Source organism: Pipra filicauda, unplaced genomic scaffold (assembly GCF_003945595.2).
Source record: "Pipra filicauda isolate LSUMZ 115617 unplaced genomic scaffold, ASM394559v2 scaffold266_size1643727_pilon, whole genome shotgun sequence".
Lineage (NCBI taxonomy): Eukaryota > Metazoa > Chordata > Aves > Passeriformes > Pipridae > Pipra > Pipra filicauda.
Window position 1 is genome coordinate 536,626 of NW_024104383.1, and position 17,121 is coordinate 553,746.

Here is a 17,121-nt window from a genome sequence, read left to right on the forward strand (position 1 = left end):
AGCTCAGTGAGCACCTAAACCAACCCCAGTGCTGACAGGGCAGACAAGAGGCAGTGAGGACACTTGTAAAGACAGAGGAATCCAGCTTTCCGTCTCCCTAAAGGGATTTTTCCCTGTCCACCACAAACCTGCAGCACAGCCTCCTTTGCCAAAGGAGAGCTCTTGTAGCGTGATGGTACTAGATCTCACATCACAGTCGAGTGGGAAACAAGGACCCAACACCCCCCCTCCTGATTCAGTGCTCAGTGTACACAGTGTCATCCTTGACAAAAACCAACACTCCCTCCAAAAAACTCAACAGAGCACTTTGCTTAAAACATGGGGAATGCTGAGAGCAAGAACCTGGGCATCTCCTCCCACATTCTCACCAACAGACAACAGGATCCTGGGATGGGCAGCAGGTCCCAGGCTGCTCCTTCAGCTCCTCACACTTTCATCCCCAGCCAGGTGCCTGCCCTGGGCCACCTGCCCCATGAGAGGCAACAGCAGCAGGCAAGGAACAGCCCCATAAGCCCTCCCTGGCAGTGATGGGGCAGGGGAAGGGTGGGAGAGGCATGGCCGGCGAGATTCACCCTCCTCAAATCAAGGGTAAATGGAACAGAATGTTCTCTGCAGGACAGGGACAGTTCACTGTTCCAGTCACTGCTGGTTTATGGAGGCATCTGACAACTCATAAAAGTGGGCAGTGGCTCAGGTGCTCAACTCCAGCTCTGTTCCAGCTGGGCTCTCCCGGCCGGACCCACGGCACAGCTGAGCCCAGCTCAGCAAAGGGGTTTCCTGCTGCAGCAACAGTGCAGGCATTCCAATTTTGGGACCTCTCTGTATTCATTTGTCTCCTAAGAGAGCACACTGAGGCTAGATGAGATGTTTTATACACATCTATATAAGAAATGTTAATAAATTCTACAAGAAAGCACCGCTTTCCTTAAATTCCTTACAAACTTCATGCCTTTCAGTAGAATTCTTGCGCCAAGAACAACCTGCAAAGCTGGTTTTATTCCCAGGGTCAAGCTTGATCAAGGCTCGTCTACCAACTGAAGAGACTCTTCTTGGCTTTGTAATATCAACAGGCCTGAGCAACGGCCATTGCCTGCAGGCAGAGGAGCTCCCAGGCAGCCTCTCTGTGCTGCACCTACCCCACCATTTCAGATATAATAGCTTAAATACTATGAAAAAGCCACCACGAAGCATGAACTCTCCAGCATATGGCAGAACACCTCCAGCACTGCTCAGCCTACTCAGAGTCATCCAGAGAGTTTTTGGTAAATTTGGCTGTAGGACATCCTTCCTTATTTCTAAAGATGGAAAAATGGAACAAGCTTTTCCTAGACAAAGACATTTATTAAAAGTTGTCTCAAATAAATTCCCCTGGTCTCCAGCGGTATTTTCACTGTCCTTTCAGAAATGAAAACCAGCCTGAAGAGGTGAGCCCTCGGGCTGGTAGGAGGGAGGGCACAGCTACCCCTCCAGGCCCCTGATGGCAGCAATGGTGCTGGCCAGGCGGCGGGGCAGGCTCTTGGCAGCCTGGCGGAACTCCTCTGGCCTGGCCTTCAGCAGGGTCACCATGTGCTGCAGCGTCCTCGAGGGCTGCAGCCCCAGGGCATCCATCACGTTTATGAGGTAATCTGCAAGGTTAAGGAAAAATGTGCATTTACCAGGTAACAGACACTGTGAAATGAAACATATCCCTGTTCTCCATGACACTGGGAATCCTGTCACCAAGAGCTCACACCCGCAGGCAGCAGCAGCACTGGCTGCAGTCTAAGGGCACTGCCTGGGTGTATTTCTGGCTGCCTGTGCACTAGTTCAGACACTGCCCATTCTGTGCAGGGCACTGAGACACACTCTGCTGTGTTTCAGTACCTGCACACAACACCCTCGGGGTGGTCAGTCACCTGGGCATGGGAAGAGGATCAGAGTCCCACTACCACAGGTAAAGAGCTGGCACTGAAGCTGGGCAGTTCTGCTGAGGTGAGTGTCTGTGGAGGCAGCAGGGAGTTCCAGCTCACTGATTTACAGGCAGTTGGGGAACTGAGCATGGCAGGGAGAATGCTGAGCAGCCAGCCTCTCATCCACTGGCTTGTTTTGAAGCAATGCCAGAAAAAAAAAAAAGAGATTCAGGCTGAGTTCACTGATGTCCAAGCACACCTTCTGGAGAGCTGAGGAGCAGATACTGGCTGTATCCTCATTTTTGGGCTTGGTCAGGGGGAAGTCAGCACCCATGATTTACAGTGAGAAAAGACTAACTGGCATTTACAATGGTAGTGGTTCCTTGGTGGCCCTTTCAGCAGCTTTGGATAAGAAAAGCCCATCTCCTCCACATCCTGCAGAAATGTCTCCCCAGCACCCTCTGCCAGCCCTCCCTCAGTCACTTTGTGTGGCACAGAAGGCGGCAGAGATGAGCCTGTGCCAGTTCTCTCCCATTTTGCTGCTGAAAATCTCTCGAGGTTCAAAGTAACTTTAGCCTGCAGCACCCTCAGAGCAGCAGGGCAGTGCCAGCCATGGCAGGAGAGCTGATCCTATAGGGTTTGTAAAAAAGGATGCTGCTCAAGTGCTCCACAATTACTTTTACAAGGCCCTTAGCTGATCTTCCCTACTTCAGCTATCAAGTGGATGGAAGAAATCAATCAGCTGTCTCCTCTGCAATCCAGCTGAGCACCCTCAACAGACTTGGCACGCGCTGGGTACCCCCTTCTGGCACATACTGGCAGAACATGGCACTCTGAGAAGGGGAAGACCAGGGCCACACTGCAAAAGATCCTATACAGATCTTTCTTGTCAAGGCTGGCCTGCAAGGACTTGGACTTCCACAGTCAGACAAAGCAGTGAAGCAGCAGGAGTACCCACGGAAAATCCCCCTTCCCTTGAAGAGAGATGTGACAAAAAACACTGCAAGAGAGAAGCTGTGACCCCTCCCCATGCCGGGGATTACGTGCTCCTGGTTAGAGGACAAACCCTCGGGGCAGTCCCCTCCAGCCCAGCGTGGTGCCAGAGCAGCCCGTGTGTGGCCCCAGCAGGGCCGTGCTCACCGATGTCCGTGCCCAGCTGCTTGGTGGAGTGTGGTGTGAGCTGCGGGATCTGCAGGATCACCTCGCAGTACGTCTGCATGGTGGCTCTGGCGATGGAGCCCAGCCAGTAATCAGCCATGTTATCCAGCTCGGGCAGCTCGTCTCCTGCACAGACAACTCCTGTTAGTGCCAGCACACACCCTCCCCCTTCCCTGCCTTCGTACAAAACGGAATCACAGCTGGTGAGTAACACCTTAACTGTTCTTTCCACAGGACATCGAGGTACTCAGAGTTTATCAGCTGATTTTGGAGTAATCAAAGCAGTTATGTAACCTCCCTGTACTGTACAGCATTGACAGTGAGCTCAAGACCCAAAACACTTCTCCTCCCTTGATTACTCTCCAGGTACGTCATTTCCAAAGGGCACACAGATGATAGCTGGGATCAGGGCACTGCCTGGCACATTTGGCAGGATCCGCTTCCAGGAGCAGTTTACAAACCACACATCACACCTGTGTAATGTCAGTATGGGAAAGCTTTCCCCAGACACTCCAAGCCTTTGGCCTCACCTTACCTTGCTCTGGGGGGTACGGCAGTTTTCCAGCATGTAATGCCAGTTCCAAAGCAGAATCCTCTTGAGTGACAAATGGCTCAAGGTGCAGAGGAAGAGACATAATGTATTGCCCAATCTAGAATAAAAGCACCAAAAGCTGAGTCATTGAACAAATGTAAGGTAAGTCCTTTACTAGAGAAAAAAAGTCACCTGCAGTGAGGCACACCTGAAAGCAGAGAGCTGAGCCTGACAGCCACTCGCTCACCTACAAATTGGCTCCTGCGCATCATTACACTTGGTACAAGAAATAGTTTTTCACAAGGTCAGACAAGCAGTCACTGAATCACTCATGGTAAGAAAGACCTACACAGAGAACTGCAAGTCCAAGCAAATCTTTACTCTCCAGGGCATTCCTAGCAATTTGTTTTCCAGAGCAGAAAGTCAGTTGGGTTCTCTTACATTGCTGATATATTCCAGAGGGGTCAGGCTGAAGTTTGGCAGGTCCTCTGTCAGAGTCTCACCAATGCCACCAGAACTCCAGCCCTGTAAGGCAGAAAACGCAGGATGAAGCAAGGATTTCCTGGAGCATGAATCCTGTCAGTATTTTAGGAAGGGGTCACCCAGCAACACTGAACTGTGACTGCCCAAGGAATTCTAGAAAGAAGAACACAGGTAGTGAGAAAACTGTTTCCTGTGTCATCCCTCAGACCTGAAACACCCACCCTTCCCATCCAGCTCCCTGTGGGAAACACACACCTCAAACAAACACCAGAGCCTGCAAACATCTGTGGGCTGCAAAGGCTGTGGGTGAGGGGAGGGAAACTGTTCCACTGCCTGCAGCTCATGGGAGAAATGTGACACCAGAGGAAACCGTTCTGAACAGGAGAAAGGAAAGCAACACTGACCCAAGGGATCCCACAGGTAAATCCTGCTGTTCAGCTCTGCTCAGGCCCCCCTTGCTCACCTCCATCTTGGGCACCAGCAGCAGCTGCTGTTTGATCCGGAGGAACACGGAGTCAAAGGCCAGGTGATGTGCCAGCTGGTTGAGGCGGCTCAGGGCGGCTCGTGACGATGACAGCAGGTTGTGGTTACTGGTACCTTTCTCCTGACACACAGGGACACAAAAACATTTACACCAGAAGTCGTTAAAGTGACCACAGAGGAGCTGCGTTAACATTCTTACAGAGGTTTTATGAGGCCATGCCAATGGCAGAGCAGAGCTCCCCTCTGAGATGGCACAGCCTGTTTCCCTTGGAATGACCTATGCCAAGCAGTTATTCAAGACAGAAACTGCCACTGCTCCCTGAACTGTAAGACGAAGAATCAGCATTCAGTGAGTTCTACACAAACTGTGGAACTGGACTGTTCAGCCGAGGTTTACACAAAATGTAACACTGAAGGCAGAACTGCAGAAGTTGCAAGTAAATCAAGTACAAAAGAAATCAAAACATTTATAGGAAATAAAAGACTCATAACCATGAATTCATTACTTCACGTGACCAACGATGGCAAACATAACTTAGATCCATGAGAAGATAACTGGAGTCATTCTACCCTGTTCACAGATCCGTGCATGAATGATCCTGCAGAATTGTTTCAGACTGGACATGGCAGCAGGGTGTAAGTGGCAGAGAAAGCCTCAGGAAGCTGTGTGTGGGCTCCAGAATTTGAGATAGCTCCAACACAACCTTCCCAATGCTCACTGAGATAAAATCTCTGTCACCTGAGCTGATAAGGGCATGTTCACAAAACACAGCCCCAATCTGAGGAGAGATGGAACAAGTCCAGACTTCCTGGGTTTGGACACTTCATCTCTCCATGGATCAGTGTCTCTGTGGAAGACTTGGAATGCAGCCCATGGAAAGGCTGCAGTTCAGGATGAAAAGTCATTAGGCTGGAGGGGGAATCCAGGTCTCATCTACCAAATGTGGGCCCAAGAGCATGCTGTAATAGAGGCACCAGAGCTACCTTCAGAGTGTAAAGCGTTTCCATAAGACTGGCATACTCAGATGGATTCTCCTTCAACAGATAATTGTATTCCTGCCAGGGATTCTTTACAGAGCTCTTCTTTTCTGCAGAACTGGTGTCCTGAAAGCCAGAAAAACTGCAAGGGCTGTAGGAGTCTGAGAGATACTTCCCAGCAGTTGATAAAATCCTGAAAACAAGTACACAAAAGTCACCAGCAGAATCCTCTGAACTCAGTGTTCCAGTCCTCACACTGGCCCAAGGACCAGCACTGCCTTCGTGTGACTTCAAGGGAGAGTATTCACTGGTGGAGACACTAATTACAGCCAACTCTCATGTCTGCTGTGCAGCTCAAAAACTGCAAAAATACGGAGACAGAAGAGAGAGGCTCGTGCTCTCAGAGGAGCTGGGCAGTGGGGCCCAGGCCCAGCCCCTGGACACTGCAGGCTGTGCTGGGCAGAGCACGGGCACTTGAGTCACATCGAGCATTTCAAGGCACAACAGGCTGAGCACTGCTCACAACAAACAGTAACAAAAGATCTACGTGCTGCCTGTGCCTGACACTCCTCAGGTTACAGGGAACCAATCCATCAGTTAAGGCACACCTAGGCTCAGTTCAGCACATGATTCATGCCCCGTGTCACAAGGGTGTAAATCTTGCCAATTTGATCTGCTGGAAAATTCCCTCCTGACCCCAATCTGGCCCGTTGGTAGCCAGCCAGGTATCCAAGGAGAGGGATTTTTGGGACTGTCTCAGGGTACACGACTGAGTGGAACAATCTGTGCCCCATCTCTGACATGATGAAGGATGGGGAGGGGCAGTGGGGGAATCGGGGGCTGTTTTCCCTCCATGGCCTATGCAACCAAAGCACCTTGGGGTTTGTTTTCTTTAACTTGTTTTCTATGTTGACAGCTCATGAATTAAGGTCAGCAGTGCTCACCTGTTGGCCAGCTGCTGCTCAAAGTCTCCACACTGATGAAGGAGTTCACCACAAGTGGTAATTACCCTGGGAAAGAATAAGACAAAAAGGCATGAGACTGGAGGCAGATAATTCCAGACTCTCCCAGAGCACCCATCTCAGACAGAGGTCAAGTAATTGTGAAATGCAATAACCAAACCACAGCCCACACATCTGCCAAGAGTCAATCTGGTGATTAACTCTGCATCCATTTGATAACACACTGAATTTTTTTGCTCAATAACCTCATCCACGTGTCACTTCTTGTCATCGTGGCAAAGGTCAGCTCAGTGTCACTGGGAAAAATTCTAAGAGCTGTTGATATCACAAGTGATATGAGATGCAGCCTTGCTCCAGGCAGGGTGGGCAGCCCCACAGCCCTCCCTGTGCCAGGAGCAACCTGAAACCCATGACTGACACTGGTGCTCCCAGCAGCACTGCAGCACGGTGAGCTCAGCCCTGTGTCTGCACTGAGAACTCGTGTGTAAACCGATCCCAAGTAATTCCCTTTCAGCTTTGGTACAAAAATCAGCTCTGAGCCAGGCAAAAATAAAATCCCCTTTACCGGACAGAGTTTTGGAATGCAGTCCAGTCCTCCTGGAACAGGGAATCTGATAGGACATCATCCAGTTTACATTTCTTTCGTATAGACTGCAGTGTGTTTGTGAAGTCAGACGTATACCTGTGGTGAGAAATGGAGCAGAGAGAAACACCAGCATAAGAGAACTGGTTGGAGAGCAGCACAATGGCACGTTCTGTGATTTGCTCAGTCAGTCCTCTACAAGGGCTATGTAAGAACAGAAATATTAAAAGGAGTAAAAAGGGACATCGTGGTTCCAGTTCAAATAGGTGGATGTGAAGAACTGATCAGCCACAGCCCGCCTGAGCCTACACCAGAAGACAATAGGAGCTACAGATACTGAGAGGCTGCCTCAATTTGCTACATGTGGATTACCAGCTCTCCTCTCCTGTGAGAAGAAGAGAGTAAGATATTTTTGTTACCATTACAGTGACCATATCTCCTAGGAAAGACCAGGAAAAGTTTATGAGGCTCTTGCTACTCCAACATCACTTGGCCCTTACTCCAGGAACATGATGACAACAATCTCATGAATTTGTTTTCTCAGCTACTCCCCAGATGAGAACACGGATAAAAAGGAGAACATTTTGTTTTCCACACACCCCCATTTTCTTTTTTAATAGTGCCCACGAGCTGAAGGCATGCACATTGCTCTGTAATTGCCTATAAAGAAGGTGAGATCAGAGACTTGTGCTTTCCTCTTCCCCCTTCCCACAGGGCAGTAATACCAGACTCATACCTTGTGAGCAACCCTTTCAGTATTCTGAAGGAATAAGGAGTTAATCAGTATGGGAATATGAAAGTGATACTTAAGGACAAGAATTTACAGTGACCCTCCCCGGGATATCTCACAGGCAGGTCCTGAATGTGAGGTCACTTGGCCCACTGAGTGTGTATTCAGAGAACCATGGATTCATTAAGGTTGGAAATGACCTCCAAGACCATTGAGTCCAACCTCTGGACCTATTTCCCCAGAGAAATCTACTGAGATCTACTTTCATCACCCTATTTTGTCTTCATCTTATTCTGTTTTGGGAAACATTTTCCCCTCCAGAAGTATTTATTAAAAATGAAAACTCAGCCCAACCAGAATAGAAGACAGCTGAGAAGTCTTTAATTTAGCCATAAAAAGCTTCCATTTTCCCCTAGAAAACAGCCCCTGCCCAAATGGAGCAAGAAGGATATCGATGATTCACAGTACAGCGAGAGACACCTTCTGCTCTCAGCCATTTTCCATAAACTACAAAGTCCTTGGCCACAAACTGCACACTCACTACTCCCTCAGGATAAATGCAGCAGCACCTAAAAGCACCTTACTTTGCAAACAGGGCCTTGAGGGCCTTCAGGAGCCCACACACTCCCAGGCCATCCGTGAGCTTGATGCAGTTGTCGATGGCTCCAGAGGCCAGAATGAAGAGTTTGTTGACTGAGTGGTTCAGCTCCTGGACACAGTCAATCACTTCCCAATGCTCCTAAACAACAACAACAACAACAAAGCTGAGCCTGACCCTTCTTGCAGGCATCAGAGAAGACACCTTGTGTAACACAGCGTTCTCTGGTATCCTCCAGATACTCCTAAAGCAGAACCCTGCTGGTGCTTCCACCCTCCTGCACATGGACTGTCACAACAGTTGGGCTGCCAAACCAGGCCTTCAAGAGAAAACAGTTCTGCCAACAACAGAATCTTCTACAAAAAGGACTTCCCTTCTCCAGGCCCTGTTCTTAATAAATTCAGCCAAACCCGAAGTAGGCTCTTGGTTAAGTGTTATTCTGGTAAAGGCTTTCCCCAGCAGATCCACACAGGACCTGTAACTGCTGCAGGAGAGGAAAGGAGCTGACCTGATAGTGCTTTATTTCTTAAACAAATCTACTTAGCAGTAAAAAATATACTGCAAAGAGGAAATATTACCGAAAATGAGAGGAGGAAAGAGAGCAGTAACCACGACAAAGACCCCTGTATTTAGTGGAAGCTTTAGCCTCTCCCTCTGAGCTGAGCAAGGGCTGGTACATTACCAAAGGCACTGCACTGATCTGGATGAGGAGATTCTCTTCTTCCAAATCTCCATACTCAAGTTGGTAGGGCTTGTATGGACCATACACAGCTTCCACCAGCTCCATCACTTTCACCAGGTTCTGCTCCTCTACAAAGAACCAGACAAGGTTTAGTCTACAAAGAGATGAATGTGCCACTAAAAAACTTGTTTCAAGCTACCTGCAGCAGTTCTTCCTTCAGAGCATGCTGCCTGCACAGGCTTGGAATGCTGCCCGACAGCTTCAATCTCAACTACACAGATTGCTTTTTTATTTTTTAAAAAACAAGGTTATTGCCTCTACCTGCTTCCTAAAACCAAGATGTTCTACCTCAACAAGTGCCTCAAGAAAATCATCACTCACTGCTCCAAAACAGTCTGGGTGACAAAAATCCATCACACATTCCAACCTACAGCAGAAGAATTGAAACCATTGGAGAAGTGAGACACACTACTCTCACAGCATCCAACAGGGTAATCCTCATTTAACAGAAAGCCTGATTCACACTTAAATAACTGACACTAATCCAACTCACTCAGCACTATTGCTACAGTGTTCAGCAACCACAAACTCAGCATCTCAGCACCATGCTTGAGCAGGGTGCTGCAAACTCAAACACAAACCAGGGCTCAATGATTATTTCTACATCAGAACTGGACACCAGCTGTTCTCATGAAGCTTTGCCGAATTCAAACCAGCAGTAAATCACAATTACTTTGAATCCTGGTTATCAGAGAAGACTTTTACACCCTAAGGACAGGAAAGCAATGGAGTAGGCTGTCCAAAGCCAGTGCTGTCTCCGTGCTTGGATATTTTCAAGACCAGACTGACAATATCCCATGGTCTGACTTCACAGCAGATCCTGCTTGGAGCAGGGGATTGGGCAAGATCATCTCCCAAGTTCCCTTCCAACCTGATTTAGCCTGTGAATCACAGCTGAACTCTCCCCTCATATACACACACAGGAACTGGTTTGGCTCTGCTCTGCTGAGTCACCTGGCCTATCCATTCTTGAGATATTTCTCTTCCCAAACATCTTACCCCAGAGCAAAAGAGATGGAAATAAAGGCTTTAGGCTTTTATTTTTTAAACACAGTCAGATAGCAGTTCAGCAACCGTCTTCCTATTCTACCATCTTATAGAATCTGGCATCATTTTTTCAGGCCCTTTTTAATAATTTCTATAGTGACCCACAAATTGAGCTAGAAAATGGCTGATGAGTACACAACCACACAGACAACAAACACAGTACCAGTTACACTCCCTGACATTGCCCAGCAATCATAATTTACAGGATCTAGTAAGAATCTGGGTTTAAACAGCTCAAGACAATGTTATGAGGAACCAAACACAGGAAGCACAGCATTAGGAATGCTCCATTAGCTTTAATTTTGGATTTTCCCATAGCCAGCCTTTGAAGAGGCCCCACCAGATTCATAAAGGACTATAAATATCCAACAGGTCAAGTCAGGCATAAACCTGTGCAAACACAGCACCTCACTGCTGTGTGGTTTGTGGGAATTACTCAGCAAGTCAGGACCAAAATGAGATGACAAACATCCCAGGGAGAGGAGAACCAGGGCAGATTTGGAATCCAACACAGAGGATGCTGCTGGGAATAAAACACCAACAAAAAGCCTACAAAATCAAATACAAGCATCCAATGGATGCAGCCTTGAAGCAAGTTTTCTCTTGTTTAGTGAGGTGTGACAATTCCAGGAAACTCTTCAGCTTTTCTGCTTTGTGATCTCTCACAATGGGTCTCGCTGCCTCCCTGCAGACATTTCCTCATCTGTGAGACATAAGAAACACTAAAGCTCATAAAAGGATAAGTGCTAAATACTATTTACCCTGCAGAGCCAGCCAGGACAGGGCTGCTTCAGGAAACTCAGTGTTGTGTCAACAGCTTCAGTGTAAGACACACAAAGGTGGAACTGCCGCCCAACTGGGCGGTGCTGTAGAAGAGATAATCCCTCCCTCCACCTAAAACTAAACAAAATCCCACAATGGGACTTTACAAAGGGGTTGACAGAACAGAATGACAGAATTCAGTGCCAGAGCCTTACTCAGGTTTGGCAGCATTGCTACCTCCAGCCCCTTGGCGAAGTGGACAGTGGCCTCGTGCAGCTCCAGCAGCTGGCTCAGCTTGGTGTCCTGGCCTGTCCTCTCCATGGCAGTGCTGAGGCACACAGGGATGGAAGGCACCAGTGCTCCCAGAGTTTGGATCAACAGCACAGTCACAATTTCATGGGGATTCTTGAAAACCTGTGGCAGCAGTAAAGCTACTGGTAAAAGTACATTACCTGAGAGGAACACACAGCAGAGGGAGCAGCAGACAGCTTCCCAACCTGAGAAACCTCCCAGGGGGTAAAAAACCCAAAAGAGGTCTCTTAAGGCTACAAGAGCCCCACTGACATAGCACACAGGACAGACTGATGACAAAAGACTAGGACAATACCTGTGTACCATTGTGCTTTGAGTACAGCCTCCAAGAAACTAGAAAACAGGCACAGGTCAAAAACTGAATTCAGCAGAACACAGGCACTACAGTGATTCAAAAACCACCTGGCAGAGAAAGGTATTTGAAACAGAGCACTCAGTTTACACAGGTGTGTTGGGAACAAACATGTATCAGTAATATATGAAGAAATAGTACTGTATCATGAGCCAAATTACTGGCCAAAGGGGCAGAAGTCAGTATTGGAAAGGCTAGAAAGCCTGTAATCAGCTGAGAATCAGCCACTTCACTGGCATAAAATGTGTTACAGCCTTTTATTATGAGTTTTTCATCAGCTATTCTGCTCATTTGCTTTGAAAGCTGGGATCACCAAGAGTTTTTCAGAAAGCAGAAGCAAAACAGGAGACTGAGTGACACAAACTCTGCACCCACATGCCATTTCTCACAGTCCCCAGTTCAAAAAGTATCTGCTAAAATGTAACCTGACATTTGACCTGTAAGTCACATCGAATCATTAAGCAGAAAAAATACACTTCAAGGAAACACTGAGCTCCTCTGCAGCACAGGCCTCGCACTGACACCGGCTTTGTGACACCAAGATAAGAATCTCTTACCCTTCATGGATGAAAAACTCTCACAGGCTCAGCAATATGAACTTATTTCTTCATTTCACTAAAGGACAGCACCTTTTTTTGATCCTACATTATTCTTGTCAGGAAAAACAAGAGCAGAGACTCCAAGCAGTGACAGCAGAAGCCATCAGATATCTTACAGAGAGTGACATGTATCAGTCCAACACAACCTTGAGGGCTTCCCCCAGGCCAAGTGATAAAGCAACTCAGGCATTTCCAATGTCTTGCAACAGAACACATTTGCAACACCAACAAATTAGGTTTAACTTTAGATACAGATGAAAGCGATAGAGCAGTTTTAATGTCAATAACACAGCAACCTTGCTGCTGGTGGACACCAGAACTCAAACTGCAAGGGCTGCACGAGGAACAGAACGTGGGTTGTCCCCCTGTGCACTGATGAGGCACAGAGTGTCACTCAGAGTGAGCAGCCATCAGTTATTTGGAGCTCTGTGAGAATTCAGAGTGTGTCCAGCCCTGTGCTCTCCCATCCCTGCCCAACATGAACCTGTCACTGCACCTGTGCTGCCCACTGGAGCTGGCAGTGCCAGGTCCCCAGCAGGGTGTCGTACAGCTCAGTCAGCTGCCGATTCAAGCTTAGGTCACTCTGGCAAAGCTCCTGCCACGCGGCCACCAGTTGCACCTGCCAGGGAACAAGAACCATCTGAGAGGAGAATGGATAGGCCACAGGTCTTGCTTTTGTTATTCCAAATCCAGCACTCCCCATGCACAGCACTTCTGCCAAAACGTGAGGCCCACCCTGGCTCCTCTCTCCAGATTTCAGTTAACATATAATTCAGCACCACAGAAGGAAAAGACTTCCAGCATGAAGCTTGAGGCTTCTTAGTGATTCAAAGATTTAATTAACATTGGTATTTTACTCATAAAATGAGATTGTAACTGATACCCCCACATAATAGTTGAAATACTTGGCAAGCCCCAGCCTTGAACTTAATCCTCAAAAGTCACAGTCATGTGAGAAATTTGAGGCTCATGTTATGGCTACAGAACTGTCTGGAATTCCAAGTTTTAATCTTACCTGAAAAGAGTTTACAGAAGTCAGCAGATGGCAAGTTGCAGTAATGAAGTTACTGCTGACATAGCCACATGCACAGAAAGCAAAGCAAAACCATGTGGCACAGAGAAATCAAGCAGAACACACATATCCCGTGTCTGCTGCAGAAAGAGACACAAGGACCTGAACAGAGAATTACTCATGAAACACGGGGAGTAACTAAAGTTGTTCAGAGCCGGCAAGAGAAGGAACTTTGAAAAGGAAGAGGAGCCACCTCCCTGCCACAGCAAAGGTGAGATCCGTGGGGCAGCAGCTCCCTCTGCAGTCAAAGCCCAGCAAGCATTGTAATTTTTATTCCTAGAATGTTAAAATATTACCAAAATGCTTACCTTGTGACATTTATAATAATAAGCCAGAAGCTGCGGCATCCGATCGATTTCTGTGAAAACTTTAACAAACGTTTTTGCCTGATCTAAACCAAAGAAAACAAAAGGCAGTCAGGATCAGCCTCAAAGCTGAGGGAGAGACATCAGTCTGAGCAAGAATTCTTCTCCTAAGGGAGCGTGCACAAAGACCTATACATTTCACCTCTTGTTTGCTTATCTTCTCAAACAGGAGAGAAACTGCCTAAAGCCCACCCTCAATCAAGAACAGGCAGCAGACAAGAGGAATTAATTTAACTTCTTAAAATTAACTTCTTAACCAGCATGTGTACCTGGTATTAAAGTCAGATAAAGACAGAGCATTTCCTAGAAGGAAAACATTGTTTTCCAGAAATATGGCACTACTTACAAACCTGGAGCATTCCTGACAAAGGCCTCAGGTTTGCTTTCACCTGTCTTCAAACTGACCCCTGTGCCTTAGACTGACCCATAGCACAGTGAGCTCCTGCACAGAGCTTGGAAACACAGGTTCCTAAATAGTCTGGTTTGTACCCCACAGCCCCAGATCCCCCTGGGACCTCGAGGTGCACACAGCTGAGAGTCAACAACCAGAAAAAGTACTTTTCAGAAGTGCTGACAGGAGCAGAGGGAAGGAAGAGCATAGAGAACAGTCCAAAACACCACCTTAAAGACAATAAACTCTATGTTGATAGTAAATGACACCAAGTGTTACTGACCTACAGACTGGGAGTTGAAAGCTGCAACAATCTGAGGGCTGGCCATGGCCTCCAGGCGGTTCTTCAGCGCCTCCAGGTGCACACACTTCTCGGAGTAATCCGGCGTGTCCACCAGCATGGCCAGGCTGCTCTGCATGCTCGTCAGCTTGGCCGAAATCAGGGACACATCCTGCCAGCAGCAAAGGCAGCCTGTTACCAAGGGTGACCTCAGACAGCATCAGCACCAGTTTCATAACGACATTTCAAACAGCAACATGTTTGAGAGTCACTTCAAAAGCCTACTTTCAAATGCAGTTCACTGGAAAGCTGAAGGCACAAAGACCAAACAGAATAATTCAGTATTTACCTGTGTTTTAAGAGTCTCTTCAATGTCTGCACTTAACGTGCTCCATTTGTCTGCTTCCTGAAGTGACTCGGCAGCCAACTGCATTCTAGACTTCACTTGGTCAATCTCTACCAAGACCTGAAGAAAAAACAACACTATGTTGCCTGCTGAAAAAAGAGGTGGCTGCCATGGATACTTATTTCAGCAGAGTTATTTTTGTCTTGGACTTAAAAAAAAATGGTATGAAAAGATTATGACGTTACAAAGAGGAAGGAATGGGCAGAAAGAACTTGAGATGTAAGAGATGTAAAATCAACTTTCAAAGTCAAACAACAAAAGGTTAGTTTAGGTTAGTTTGAATTCTGGTCTCGTACTTTTAGTATCCACTTTGCCTGAAAATGCTCTGCACCCCAGGCAGAAAGCAGTGCCCCAGCCAGGTACCAGCAGCTCTGAACTGACACCTGAGCAGGTGTTCCTCAGGACATGCAGATTGCACAGGTCTGGGTCACACCCACCTTTCCACACATTTTAAATTTCACAAGCTGCAGATAAACACTAAGTATCACGGAATATGCCACGTTGGAAGGGACCATCGAGTCCAACCCTTAGCCCTGCACAGGACCATCCCCAAGAGTCATCCCATGTGCCTGAGAGGATCATCCAAATGTTTTTTGAACTCTGTCAGCCTTGGTGCTGGGCCCACTGCCCAGGGGAGCCTGTTCAATGCCCGACCATCCTCTGGGGGAAGAACCTTTTTCTAATGTCTAACCTATAAGAACTGACCTGCATCGACTGAGCTGTGTCTTCTTCAAACTTCTTTATATCTTCTTTAACAAGGATCATCTGCTCCTTCAGAAACGTTGCCTCCTGTTTCAAGACTTCCAACTCCCGGAGGACTCTGGGCATGTTCTGGAGAGCCTGATGGCTTGTTTCTGCAGAAACACTGAGGAGTCAGTGAGGAGTGCTGAGAGCCCTTGGAGGAATGGGGGAGTCTTTCAATAATCTTATTTAATCTTCAGTACTCGAAAAAAACAACACAACACAGCAAAACAGCAAACAACAAAACTTCAGCTGTTTCTTTAAAGTTTAAATAGGTACTTTACCATGGAATCACAAAGCCCTCTGAGACCAGAGTCCAACTGTTCCCAACAGTTCAGTGCTGTTCCCCCAGCACTGCCAAGGCCACCACTAACCCATGTCCCCAGGTACCAACTTACAGGAGGCTTTTAAGCCCCTCCAGGGATGGTGACTCCACAATTGCCCTCACAGGCTCTACCAGGGCTGGACAAACCTTACGGGGAAAAAATTTTCCCTATTATCCCATTTAACCCAGCCCTGGTAGGGGCTGCTGTTTGTCAGCACTCAGCACAGATGTGCTGGTGGATAATCACGGGGCCCCAGATCGGTGTAAGGATCCCTCTGTCTCTGCCAAGGCCAGGCCTGGATCGCCAACACGCCCTCGGGTGGCCCGCACGGGTCTCCCTGTCATCACCTCCTGTGCATCCCAGGAGGATCCAGGTTCCAGGACACAGATCTCAGGAGCACACGAGCTGGGGTGAAGCGGGGCCGCAAAACCCGCACAGGACTCGGCCCGACACATCCCCACGCCAAGCAAAGCCCCCCCAGCCCAGCCCCCGCACCTTCCACGGCGTTGTTCACCTCCTGGATGAAGAGCTGCAGCTTCATCACCAGGGTGGCGGCGTGGGCGTCCACCTTGCCCGGGGCCTCCTGCTGCACGGCGCGGAACGCCGCGTTCACCCAGCCCTTCACCTCGAACTCGTCCGACAGGAACCGCGAGAAATCCATCGCCGCGGCCCGGGGCGGGGGGAACCGCGGGGGGACAGCCGGGGACAGCGGGGGACAGCCGGACACGGCCCGAGGACAGCCGGACACGGGCCCAGGAGCAGCGGCCGCAGCCCCGCCGCGCACCCGGAAACGATCCGCGGTCCCGGGGCGGTCCCGGGGCGGTCCCGGGGCGGTCCCGGGGCGGTCCCGGGGCGGTCCCGGGGCGGTCCCGGGGCGGTCCCGGGGCGGTCCCGGCGGTCCCGGGGCCCGGGGCGGTCCCGGTCCCGGGGCGGTGGTCCGGGCGGTCCCGGGGCGGTCCCGGGGCGGTCCCGGGGCGGTCCCGGGGCGGTCCCGGGGCGGTCCCGGGGCGGTCCCGGGGCGGTCCCGGGGCGGTCCCGGGGCGGTCCCGGGGCGGTCCCGGCGGTGAGCGGAGCCCCGGCCCCGCCGGCACAGGGGATGTAGGGGCTGTGCCCATCGCCCCGCCGGGCCCCCCGATCCCCGCGGCACCGCCCGCCCAGCCGGGTCCCCAGCACGGCACCGTCACCTCTCATCGCTCCCTTTGGTGCCGTTCCCACCGCCCATCCCGCTCCTGCCTCACCTCGCACACAGAGCCCAGGAAGAACGGGGTCGGGGATGTCCCTGCATCCCTGGAACAGCCCCTGCTCCAGGCACACTGGCACGAGGGCTGAG

General features: G+C 49.3%; 1 protein-coding gene across 2 annotated transcripts; it reads right to left on the bottom strand.

Moving 5' to 3' along the window:
* Nucleotides 1-1,320: 1,320 nt before the first annotated feature.
* COG7 (component of oligomeric golgi complex 7) lies at nucleotides 1,321-16,552 on the bottom strand. 2 transcript variants are annotated; one of them, XM_027736161.2, is made up of 17 exons: nucleotides 16,287-16,552; nucleotides 15,430-15,578; nucleotides 14,668-14,784; nucleotides 14,322-14,490; nucleotides 13,591-13,673; nucleotides 12,707-12,829; nucleotides 11,163-11,361; nucleotides 9,079-9,206; nucleotides 8,383-8,537; nucleotides 7,051-7,167; nucleotides 6,468-6,533; nucleotides 5,530-5,716; nucleotides 4,526-4,666; nucleotides 4,021-4,104; nucleotides 3,583-3,697; nucleotides 3,030-3,173; nucleotides 1,321-1,625 (listed from the first exon to the last, which is right to left on the bottom strand). In XM_027736161.2, the coding sequence occupies exons 1-17, from the start codon at nucleotides 16,450-16,452 to the stop codon at nucleotides 1,459-1,461; spliced, it is 2,310 nt and encodes a 769-aa protein (XP_027591962.1). In that variant the 5' UTR covers nucleotides 16,453-16,552; the 3' UTR covers nucleotides 1,321-1,458. The 2 variants fall into 2 exon arrangements, 1 of the variants encoding a protein (XP_027591962.1); XR_003543515.2 differs by lacking the exons at nucleotides 1,321-1,625; nucleotides 3,030-3,173 and adding an exon at nucleotides 3,827-3,936 and having other exon boundaries at nucleotides 3,609-3,697.
* Nucleotides 16,553-17,121: the final 569 nt, after the last annotated feature.